This window comes from Nelusetta ayraudi, unplaced genomic scaffold (assembly GCF_046127955.1).
Source record: "Nelusetta ayraudi isolate G7.1 ecotype Tasmania unplaced genomic scaffold, CSIRO-AGI_Nayr_v1 ptg000048l, whole genome shotgun sequence".
Taxonomy (NCBI): Eukaryota; Metazoa; Chordata; class Actinopteri; order Tetraodontiformes; family Monacanthidae; genus Nelusetta; species Nelusetta ayraudi.
In genome coordinates this window covers 16002791-16014995 of record NW_027466098.1, presented here as the reverse complement: position 1 = coordinate 16014995, position 12205 = coordinate 16002791, and the positions used below count along the sequence as shown (strand labels likewise).

The 12205-nt window shown below is 49.3% G+C and overlaps 1 protein-coding gene across 4 annotated transcripts in view; it reads left to right on the top strand.

Annotated features, from left to right (window-relative positions):
- Positions 1-238: 238 nt before the first annotated feature.
- The window catches only part of nectin1b (nectin cell adhesion molecule 1b), a 150369-nt gene continuing 138402 nt past the window's right edge, over positions 239-12205 (top strand). Inside the window, exon 1 of one of the 4 annotated variants that reach the window (XM_076036694.1) lies at positions 239-1367. In XM_076036694.1, the coding sequence (XP_075892809.1) occupies positions 1316-1367 (52 nt within the window). In that variant the 5' untranslated portion in view covers positions 239-1315. The remainder of the gene's footprint in view (positions 1368-12205) is intronic. The other 3 variants (XM_076036696.1, XM_076036697.1, XM_076036695.1) reach the window with 3 other exon arrangements.

Here is a 12205-nt window from a genome sequence, read left to right as displayed (position 1 = left end):
TGTGAGTTAAGTTTCAGTCACTTCCTGTTGGGGAGGGGGGAGCTGGTGCACCGGTGTACTTCCTATTTCACCCTCCTCCTCCTCCTTCTTCCGAGGGATGCGTCCGCTTTTTTCCCCGAGCACTCCCTGGGCTCCTCCCCCTTTGCGCGTGACGTCACTGATCCCGCTCTCGCTCTCTCTCTCTCTCTCTCTCTCTCTCTCTCTCTCTCTCTCTCTCTCTCTCTCTCTCTCTCTCTCTCGCGGAGCTCCAGCCAGCCTCAGTCTGAAACCCTCTATCGGCGGCTGTGGATCGGCGGGACGGTGCCGTGTCCGTTTGTCCAAACGAAGCAGGGGGAAGAAGCAAGCGCTTGAGCGAGCGTGTGCGTGCGCGTGCGTGTGTACCTCTCGGAAGAGGAGAAGGAGGGTGGTCGCGTCCCATCCCTCCAACCACACTTCCCAACAACTTCGGAAGGGGGTCGCTGGGAGAAGGCGGCGACACAGGAGGGAGAGAGAGAGAAAAGAGAGAGAAGAGAGAAGGCTCGCTCGCCCGCTCACGAGGAGCTGGAAGTAAAGCAGGCAGATTATCCGATAGGTGCCGAGTCACTTCCAGCGGCGGCAGGGGAGGAAGAAGGAGGAGAAGGAGAGGCGTGAAGGCCACCCTTTCCCCCGGCAAGGAAACTCTCCCAAGTGTTGGAAAGTTCCCAGCGGCAGCAGCAGCAGCAGCAGCGGCATCGATCGTGGACCTCCCGCCCACTTTTACCCAGAGAAGTCCCTGCAGCCGCTGCGGTGGATGGAGCAACAAAGACGGCTGGGTGGTTGAAACTCAACAGCAGCTGCTTCGATATACAAGCAACCGGCTCCTTTGCACCTCAGTGCGCCTTAGTTGAAGCGAAGAAGAAGAAGGAGAAGAAGAAGAAGAAGAAGAAGCTGCCGCGGCCGACGGGCGTTTTGTGTTGCAGCGGCGAGCGGATCTCATTTGTTTTCTTCCCGGGGAGACTCGCAGCAAGCACATAAAAACTCTGCACGCATTTTTTTTGTGTGTGTGTGTGGATGCTTTGCTGCTGCAGCGGAGGAGGACTAGCAGCAGCAGGAGCAGCACCAGCAGCGCCCTGTCTCCACTTTTCGCTAAAGTCCCCCAACTAGCCGAGCTAGAACAAGGGAGGAGGACTCAACCGGGGACCCCTCACCTCCCACCACCTCTCTAGCCGAGGAGGATTTGCAGAAGTTACATGCTTGGTGTTGTTGGCCGTCGCTGCCTGTGAGTCCTCTTTCATCCCACTCCCAGGTTATCGACCCCCCCCCCCCCCACCGCAGATTCCGGATAGCAGGAGCAGCCATGGGGATGTTTGCGGGGATATGGATACTGCTGGCCGCGCTGCATGTCCAAGGTAAGACCCCCCCCCCCCCAAACCCTTCCTATGCGATCACGCACACTTTGGAGGTGTTTGTTTTGCACCGGGGCGGACTCGAATGCGTGCAAAATGTGTGCAAATTGACGTCTGATTCAAATTTGTAAAATAAATCTTGCATTTGCAGCAGTTGCATCCGAACCTCAACACAAACGGCTGCACAACACTCACTGGGCTGCACACATACACACAGACTATCTGACTGACTTTACCCCTGCAGCAGGTAGATGGCGATATAGACGCGAATCGTGTGCAGGGCCCTGCATCATGTTCCCCAAGTTTTTTTTCTCCCCCCCCCCCTCACGCCTCTCCTCTTCCCAATATCTCATTTTAATTGCAACTCGGGGGCCAAAGAGTGTTACTGCATGATAATTGAAAAACCTGTGGCCAGTTTATTTTCAGCCATTGTTTGCGGGCAGAGCCTGAACATTGTCAGGGATTAAATTTCTAAGAAGTCATTGTGTCCAAATCCTTCATTTTTTTTTTTTTTTTTTTTTTTACCCCTCCCTTCTTTTTAATCTGCGATTGGAAATCCAAATGGCCTCTGCCTGTCGTAGGCTCTGCGGTAGAATGACTCAGGATGTGGTGACATTTGTCTTTTAGCTTCGCTCTGAAACCCCCCCCCCCAAAAAAAAAAAGAAAAAATGCCCTGGCACATAAGGCTAATACACACATGAAGGGAGAGGGAAAGTGTGTGTGTGTGTGTGTGTGTGTGTGTGTGTGTGCGATGCCAGATGAGGTGTGAAGTGAAGGACGTGTGGTAGATAAATGGGGTGATAATTAGACATGATCGTGTTGACGTTAGGCTTTGCGGGCTGGGCCCAGTTTAGCATGCTTAACAAACGCATGTAAATGCATTTGATTGGGGGGGGGGGGGGGGGGGGGGGGTATTCTGGTTACGACACACTGATAGCGAAAAACAAAGGCCAACAACAAATAATCCATGCCCCAGAGGGGGGCTTTTTAGGGCTTAGCCGAAAGTTTGCTGGTTTGTTTACACCGTGGCTGAGTAAATTCGGTCTGGTGCCCTTATTTTAAGACGGGATTGCAGCGGGTCAGCTGCGGTCAAGAGACGTCGCGTCACTTTTCTGGAGCTGATGTCATCCCCATTTTCTTTGACGGATGTGTTTACCTGGGATGCAATGTTTTTCTTTTGGCGAAGCCTGCCTACGTGATCCTTATCTGGCCTGATCATTTGAAAAAAGACCCTCTCTGCGTAAACACTCAGTGGCATCTGGCCCCGTCTGTCTCCGTCCGCGCTGGATGCCTGGGAGCGGCCGAGACGCTGACCTTCTTCGCCGGGAGGCTTCTTACGGCATCACATGTTTCCGCACTGATTGAAGACTTTGATCAAAAAGCCCCCTGTCTGATTTACATTGAGATGATCCCTTTGCTTGTGGAGAAGATCAGGATTAACCGGTTCCCTTGGGATTCTCGCTGGAAATCTTTTGAAGCTGTTCAATCAAGGGGAGTGGAAAATGTCTCAAAAATTGCCCCTAATGCGTCCTGGAAACGTCTCGTCGGGGAGAAAGTGGGAGGCACGTTTGAGGTCTTAGTCCGAGACGTCATATGAATGTGCTTTGTTCCCAGTCAGTCAGTTTTAGGGCCGTTATTTAAGTCAAAGTGAGTGACTCATTCATGCCTTTGGACACCATCACGAGGAAATGGGCGTGGAAACGCTTTTACATCAGCTGTTGTTTGGTCTCGGGCCTTTTGACATGCAAAAACAAGAATTCTGGTCTTTCACCCCGAGGTCAAAGGCCGTTGCCATAAATGCCCAGCGTCTTTTGATGGCCTAATTGATATACAACGCGTTCCAGACCCTTCCCTCATTAAGCGAGCACAAACAAGTGTGGGAATGGTCCTAACACATGCAGCCAGTCGCAAACCCCCTGTCGCAGATATCCATTAAGGACGGGCCATTTGTGCTTGTCGTTATAATGGCGGCTTGTACAGAATACCCCAGCGTGCCAAATTCATAATCAAAAAATATTCTGAGCGGCTCGCCAAGCACAGTCGGAAAAAGAACATTGAGAAGAACGGATGTGTGAATAATGGTGGCAGCTCGTGCCCCTGCTTTCTTATATTAGCGTCCGGCCCCTCCAGTGTTTCCGCACTAATATTTAATTGGGTGTGAATTGAGTTAGCGACCAGGTGGTTGTTTATGGCTCGGCTCCATGCTACCGTCCCGGTGCCATATGAGCCCATGCAGATATCACTCTCGGCGGTGGGATAAGGAGATTTTCCAGTTCTAATTCCTCATCTTAGTTGGATTAAACGTTGGGGAGATGAATGGCGAGCGGTGGGCAAGCGTCAACCGTGAACTCGCGCTGTTATTCGGCGATGGAAAATTTGCGTGGCTGTGAATCATAATCTTTGTAATGACTCTGGCAACGTGTAGGCTAAGATCATTGTGCCGGGGACGGCCGTTGTTCTGCTCTGACAGCCGTTCCGCGCAAAAAAAAAAAAAAAATCTTCCAGCGGTTATTAATATCCGGGAAGCCTCCTTGCTAGCATTCCCAGCGGCGGCGGCGCTTGTTTCGCCTCCGCGGAGTTGCAAAGTGGAGGTAATATCTCCTGTTTTCGTTTTGATAGACAGCTTTATTGTTTTGACTTGTCAGGGTTAATTGTGTGGCAAAGTGCCAGATATTCAGACGCACACAGCAGTTTGTGTGCGAGTCGCGGCAGTGGCGGCGGGCCGTCCACATGCTGCGCCGCTGTGGCGAGGGTTTTGTTACTCACACCCGTGGGAAAACTTGACGGCAGCCCGCCCTTGTGCGCCAAGTGCGAGGGTAGGGCTTGGAATCAGAATGTCTTCACGGTCCGTGTTCAAGGTGCAAGGAAATTAGTTTGTTTTGTTTTAAGTCTCAGATTTAGCACAGTTAAAGGTTCAGTGTGTTAAATTTTGAAGGAAGCTTATCTGACAATGCGTCAGAGCTTAAACACCGGGCTTCCTTGAAAATTGACAGTGCAAGGCGGCAGCTAATGAAGAGACCATTGCCAGTATTATTAGATTTATATGAGAACGGTTCAAAGGTTAAATAAACCAAATGACTTTTATTGTTTGGATTGTGCATTTTTATAAATGCCTTTATGGGCGCAATGTACAGCTTTTATCAATACAAAATCATGAATCAAGCCAAATTTTACACACTGGACTTTTAAGGGTGTAAAGTTTTAAAAGACAAGAACTGCAACATATAAAGGGGAGAAGCCAAGTACAATCACACAGGGTGTTTACACACAGACGAGGAGAAGCACTGGAATATTGCACCATCGATCAGCTGGAGTATTGCACAGTCATCGTATGTTGCCCAGCGGGGTGTCGGGAATGTTAATTGTTGAGCGTTCACTGCCGTTGACAGCTCCGGGGTAAAAGCTGTTTTCCAGTCGGTTTGATTGTCCTAAAATGCCTCCCTGGGGGGGCCACAGTTCCAGTGGGGCAGTGGCTGAGATGGGGCGGGTCTCTGAGGACGCTGTCTGTGGCCTCTCCTGGGACTGCCTGTTTGCTAAATGTCCTGAAGAGACGGAAGAGCCAAACCTGCGAGTGTTTTTTTTTGTCAATGACCCTCTTTAGCTTGATTGATCTGGTCTGGGTTGGTTGGTCTGAGGGAAAGTTATGGTTGTGTGGTCCAAGAGATAGATCTGTGCAGACAGTCAATAATGAGGAGGAGATGGGAAGAGTTGTACCCTAATTTCTTTTCCCCCAAAATGGGTCGTGAAACAAATCCTGAAGCCTCTTTAATTGCCCTCTGGAGTTTGACACATTTCCTGAAGAATACCGCAATTGCCTGTCCGAGGTCTTTCTTGCATTTCGTCTCTTGGCAATTCCTACACAGTCAAACGCACAGTGTCACTGTGGAATTGTTGGACCTCGTTCTTATCTTATGGGGGTGAGGGTGTGCGGGGTGGGGTCGGGTCGTGAGGGTGTTGAGGGGGGAGGGAGGGTCCTTCCTCTTATGGTCCCTGCCGAGGTGATGGATGGGAGAGCCGCAGAGCTCCCAAGTCCTGGGAGACACGCTTGAAGGGAGCTGACAGGAGATTAAGCTTCACTTTTGCTGTAGGAACTAATGGAGGCACTTGGCCACTCGAACTCCATCTCTTTGAGCATTTAGCTCATTTCTTTGCTCGTTTCTTGCTGTCAAGCTCTCCAGCAAATCCTCCCCCTGAAACACTGCGCGCAATGTCCTCTTTGTCCGCGCAAAAGTAGCTCCCCCCTTCCTTTCATTTGCTTGGGCCGCCGCTCCGTGATGAGACTGATTTGCCTTTTATTTGGCGAGCGATTTGCTCCCTAACAACCACTCACACACACAGAGTCCCATATTCTCAGGCCCCTCTCCAAGTTTCCCGATGGGTGTTTTTTTTTTCCAGGCCGCCGCGGTCTCCTCACGAGGGCTTAGGTTTCGCACAATAGACGAATGAGACATGACCGAACGTGAATTACGGGGAGGCTGTGACTAAGTGGAGTTTTCTCTGCGTGCGCAACGTTGTTCAAACAGTATCCTGAAACTGAACTCTGAGCGGAGTTAATCTCTTCGACTGTGTTGTTTGCATGAAGGAATTTGGATGCGTCCATTGGTTTGCGCTTTAGCGCTCTGGCTAGATGAGAAAAATACTAAAAAAATAAAAAAGTAACAGAAGGGACTTTCTGTCGTGGTGAGTTGTCGTCTGACCAGTAATTTGGTTCAGATGAGTAATGTGCTACTTTTGAAGGTTCCTGCTGCTCCCTGCTATTCAAAATGCACAGTGGAAAGAAATGATTTCACAATCCGATGTCGTTGTGTGCAGCCGACATTAAAACTCTGTTTCATGCTGCCAAGGCTCGTGTGTCATGACAAAATCCAGTGAAATAACATCTTTATTCCTGAGCAGTTAGTTATATTGATCTATGCGCGTTATCATCACGGCAACAGGCACTTTCCCACAACAAATACAATTCAATTTATTATAATAAGTCTTGTCAACTGCGATCGCTCATTGTTGGAGGACAAAATTTAAGGCCCTGCTTTGTTCCACAGCAGTAACTGTTTTCACTGGTTAATGGTGCTAATCGGGGAACGGATGATAAGCTGTAGGGGCCGTTTAGCACCACCCACTTGTTGACGGTCTTAATAAATCACGTCGGCCGGGCGAAGACAAAACCAAAAAATTGGGACAGGGTGGACGCTTGATGTCTCGGGCTCATGGCCCATCGCCCATCGCGACCTTGCGTTCCGCCTGTTTGGGTGTGTTTTGTGACTCAGCTGCTCCTGAAGGACCCTTTACAACTTTCACCACGTTGTTGGCTCCTTTTCAAAGCTGATGTTTTTCTCTCTTTTTTTCTTTTTGCCGCTGCTTGCTCTTCGATGTTATCTGCATCGTAAAACCATGATTCAACGTGACGGGGAGAGACACGGCACGCAAATAAAAATACGTTTTTTTCTCTCCCCTATTGGTCGCCTGAGGCCCCGCCGTCAGCCCGGAATATATGCAGAAAAAAAGTCACTCTTCTTTTTGGACACTAGATTGGATTTTTTTCTAGTGTGTGTGTTTTCTTTGGTTCTGCCAAGGACATTTTCACACAGTTGCGCCGTGGCCTCCATCGCACTGTATACCCGGCACGCACAAGGTAGCTTTTCTTACGTTTACCCACATTCACATACGCTGAATGAGCAACATTGTTTGCGCCTGTGCTTGTAGGATTTTGAGGACGACTTAAGATTGGCTTTTTTTGCTTTGAGATGTGCAGATTTACAACGACAAGAATCACAGCGAAGGCGTCAGAGTTGCCTTCAGTCTGTCTTCAGGTGCCGTCTAGCTTTGTTCGGCTAAAACACTTTGTTCGCTACTCTACGCCATGGATGTATCATAAGAACTGGATACCGCACTGGCAAAATGGCGGCGGAACCAATTCTCCCAGTGGCCACTCGAGGTACTGCAGCAAAAAATCCCATGGGAGCAAAAGCCAAGCAAAAGTGACGACTGTGACCTGAAACAAACCAAAGAGATTGTGTTAGTTTCAGAGGCATGATGGGACGTGACACTACCACGCATGCTCTCTATGGGCCCATTAATGCGGAAGTCAAAAACTTTTTCGGCGTATGCGCCGGGTGAGCCAGACTCCATTCTTCATTGAAATTTAAACGGCCGCCATCTTGGACTCTGGGGGCCTGCTCTATGAGCGACGATGTTTCATGAGGTTGTCCTCGCTGGGCTGTGTTGGCGTCAACCTCCCTTCAGGCCCGCCGTCTCAGCTCGGGATGGAAATCACGTTTATCCTCGCGCTGTAATCGTTTCGGCCCGAATCCTTGAAATTCTTCCCCGTTTCAGCTCAAATTGAAGTATCAGCAAAGTCAGGAGAGGTGGCAGGGATCAATACAGAGGATCAAATCTCCCTCTGAGCTTTTTTTTTCGTCTGATTCGGCCTTTAGCTGTCAGGTCTATTTCGCCGCCGCTGTCGTCTGCCGACCAAACGGTCGCACTTCTGTTGAGATGCGAGGCGCCGCAGCCGACTAAAACCTCGCTGCGCTCCACAGTTTTCAGGCGGCTTCCTCAGCAGCTGCTGAAGAGCCTCATTATGCGCGCCGACTTGATGTAAATCTCTTCGCAAGACAGAGTAAATAATCTCACATGTTGGAGGGGATTTTAACAGTCTGCTCCGCTCTTATTTGACACCGTCTTGTCTCGCCGAACGGATTTTGCGCTATTCCTCAGTGCTCGGTGACTAAATATGTTACCTGGAAGCGTTTATTTCATTGGAAAACGCCTCGTATTTATTCCTTCCAAGGATATGCAATCCTTTTTTTTGTTTTTATGTCCCCTTTTTTTCCAGGCTGCTCTCCGAGGGGAAATGCAGTTTTTTTTTTTTTTTAAAGGAGGCATCTTTTTATTTTCCTTTGCTTGTGGGGGGAAATAGTGTGAGAATCTATTTTTTTTTTGTCTTTTTTTCCCCCTCCAACCTTCGCTATGCCTGCGTTTGCAACTGGAGCATTTAGTCTCCGGCTGATCCGGGGGTTGGAGCGAGTGGATAATTCCCCGCCGCACCGCCGAGGCCGTGGTGGTGCCTTTTAAAAAATCAAGTAGATGTGATCAGTAGAGACCCTCGCCCAACCCCCCCAACCCCGCCCCACCCCCACTGCGTGATTATCTGAACAAGTCAATTTGCGACAGCTGATGCGCCTCCATTAGTGAAAGAGCCCCCGATAACAGACGGCCCGGCAACTTCTCCAGCCTCCAGCGCCAACAGGAAGGATTGATTTTTGTTTGAAGGAAATAGAAAAAAAAAATACCTGCCATCAGCCGAAGGTTTATTTTTTGACCCGAGGAGCGGAGAAAAAAAAAAGCAAAATGTGAGGTGAATATAAATGCGACGTGCGGCAGTAAAACATGATTGGCTTGATTAGCTTCTCTGTTTGGTTACGTTGGCCTTGTGTGCTGCCGTGGCCGCTCTCCAAGCCAAACAAACAAGACTCATTTAAAAAAAAGAAAGAAAAAAAAAACCCAATGAACTAGTTGATGCCGTTGCCGTGTTCTCCGCTGCTGGCCTCAGTGGGATTTTGTGCTGACTTGTGCATTCAGCTGCTGTGTGGTGAGAAGTGATGTGGTGTTTCTGCTGCTTTGTGTATTTTTACCATTCCTGTCTGTGGACTGTTTGGGGATGTTGGGGTGGGGTTTCTGTTTCTATCGCATTTTTAACACAAACAGTTCCAACTGTAAGACGGCGACAGTCGGCAGAGACCATCCTTAAAAAAGAGGAGGGCTAAAAAAAAAAAAGCCCTTGGAACCACCTTCAAACATTCTGATGTGTCAATCCACAACCAGACTCCCTGCTGCACATGCCAGCCACTGATAAAGTCCCAAGAGATGGGGTGACGAGGGGAGGAGGGGATGTGAGGGCAGCGGTGGGACGTGAGCTCGCCAAACATGTTGGAAAAAAAAAACAGAGAAAAATGAAAATATCAGACATTCCTGAAATTCAACAGCGGCGTCAGTCTCCCGTTATGGGAGCGTTTCGGAATCAAAGTCCTATCAGGAGTTGTGACACTGAGTCTCATGAGGCCCCGAGCTGATCTCCTGCCAGAACTTTACCCGGCTGTCTTGCTTTTTTAAAAAAAAAAAAAATAAATAAAAATAAAAATAAAGTTTTTTTTTTTAGCACACCCCATCCCCCAGCGTCCCCCACCTCGCCAGGACCCGGCCTGGCTGTCACATTCCCTTCACACAGAGAAGGTGGCGTCTCTCTTTAATGATGCTCCTTCGTTCTCCACCCTCGACGCCGGCGTCTCTCCCTGAGCCACTTCAAAGTGATGAAGGACATGGAGGGGTTACTCTTGTGTAAGGGAGGAGTCGAGGGGGAGGGGGTCGTAGGGGTGGGGAGGGCAAGAAAACACAAACACAGGTTTATTCACCCACACCCACACCCCTCCCCCCCACCCAATATATAAGCCAAGCTTCCAGTGTGCTGCAGCCTTTGTCTTTGCAAAGCTCCTTAGTGCCGCAGTCCTGTGTGGACAGATCATGGATGCATTATAAGAACTGGATACCTGACTGGCAATATGGCGGGGTTTTTCCAGTGGCCACTTGAGGTACTGCAGCAAAAAAAACAAATCCAAAAAGCATTTTTTTCCATTCCCAATACAAAAATAAATGCCTTTAAAACGGCTGACAGGATGACTGTGACCTGAAACGCGATTCATAGCAAATCTTTCTCTTGTAGATTTTCGGCTCTTTCCAATTTCATCGACACGTGAACATCTGTGACACGTGTGCGAACGTCACCTACGCGACGACAGCTTCGGCGCCGTGGCTGAGATGAAGGTCACGCCCACGTGAATGGCGGAGGCGAAGTTCTCCATTCCGCCGCGTCTTATTTTTCGCTCTCTGTCTGGCACACGTGGGCTCTTTTAGTCGAGAAGGAGCAGCAGGGGATAAACACGGAGATGGGCCGCACTTTGGCATTGATTCTTCCATTTTGTTTGCAGAGTCCATGCCAAAGCTGCAAATTTAGTCTGCCATCGATTGCCTGCATTTCAAGCCTGGCTGAGTTTCTCGACACTGTTGCATTGTTCCTGTTTTCACTATTTGTTTCTTTCTTTCTTTCTTTCTTTCTTTCTTTCTTTCTTTCTTTCTTTATCTATCTTTTTTTTCTTTTTTGGAGGAGAACAGCAAGGTGCGCCAAACTAGCCCGAGCCCACTTCCTGTGCGTGGCCCCTCTTTCTCTCTTCACTCTGCCAGAAATGTGTTTTCATGGCGGCCGGCCGGCAACTCTGTATTTCTTTCTGTTCGCTTTTATTTTTTATTTTTTTTAGTAAACTCGATATGTGAGAAGCGCCTCCGCAGTAATTCTATGAATTTGGCACGAGCGTTGGCTCAGGCTCAAGGATGAGCCAAGGAGACGTTACTTACTTGCTACGGTATGTTTTATTTTGTTCAGACTCAAGGTCAAGGTTTAAACTTATTTTTTAGGCCTAAATCCAGAACACAGGCGTTGATGCTTGCAAATTTGATTTGAAAAAAAAAAGAAATGCAGATGATCTGCGCCGAGGGTTTTTCCTTTCTCTTGATCGGATCGGAGCGTTGCACCGCAGGAGCTGCTCTCTCCGACTCCTCACGCTGAACCTCAGGTCGCCGCACCTTCTGACTGAGCGATTATGTTCATTACGAGTCCGGGCAGAGCTGGAGGTGAGCTGCAGTCTTCGACTCGGCCGACGTGAACCGACAAGCCCGGGGTGGTCATCGTCAAACGACTGTGTGCGCGAGAGAACCTAGCGAGTGGCTGCTCGCTAGTGTAGCAGCTCCGCCCAACCCCTCGCCGCCGCGTGTGTGTTTGCCAGAAATGCGCTTGAATAATACAAGAGGGTAGCCGGAGTAATCGTCAAACGGCGGCCCGTCGTCATCCCGCCCACCGACGCCTCTGATCTCGCAGGGGGGGGGGGGACATCTGACTATCCAGAGGACGCCGACATCTAAGCGTCGCTACCTGGACGATGGGCGTCGCAGCAACAAATGAGCTGCTCCCGTCCTTGTGGCTGCAACGCGCGCTTCGCTTTGTCTGTTTTCTGCAAGAGGTTTTTATTTTAGTTGGCCACCTGTTGAGTTACTGCCTGCAACTACAAATATTAAAGAGTGTTTTTTTGTTTTTTCCTCGTCCGCCGCTTTGGAAAAACATATTTGTTTATCTGGAAGTCTTCCCCAGCCACACGGCGCTGTGAGGGAACATCTCTGTGTTGGCCTCCGCCGCACAGTGCGGCTCTTGCCTAATCTATATTTATTACCTTACAGTGCGGTACACTGTGTCACGGGCCCCGGCACATCATGCACTAGCCAAAGGTATGAGTCCAAGGGAACGCGCATTAAATTCTGTTGTTTTTCCTGCCACTTCTGACACTTACCGAAGGAGTGAAGTGTAATAACAACATGGACCAAAGGGACCCCCGCTCATAAATAGAAGATGTGCATGTGCTCACCGCACCTGGGGCCTGCAGCGCGACGAGCACAGAACCGGCTGCCTCTTATATTTCCTGCCTGCTATACGGAGGAACTTCCTGGAAAACAACACCGGCTCAATCAAACGGCGCCGTGTGTTTGTCTTCTCTACCTCTGCAGCCCGGACCGCCAGAGTTCGGTGCTGGATGTCCTTGGGTTTTTTTGTTTTTTTTTTAAAACTCTAATTGCAAGATGACTGTATGGCGAAAAAGGTTTATAGCAATCACTGTATCATTGTAAGTGCTTTGTGTCTGTGGCAAGCAGTTGTGGCAGTCAGGTTGAAAAAGTTCCAGACTGGGAGCTCAACAATGTATGTGGTGCAATCCTTTTCTGAAGGTCACTTTCATTTGCAT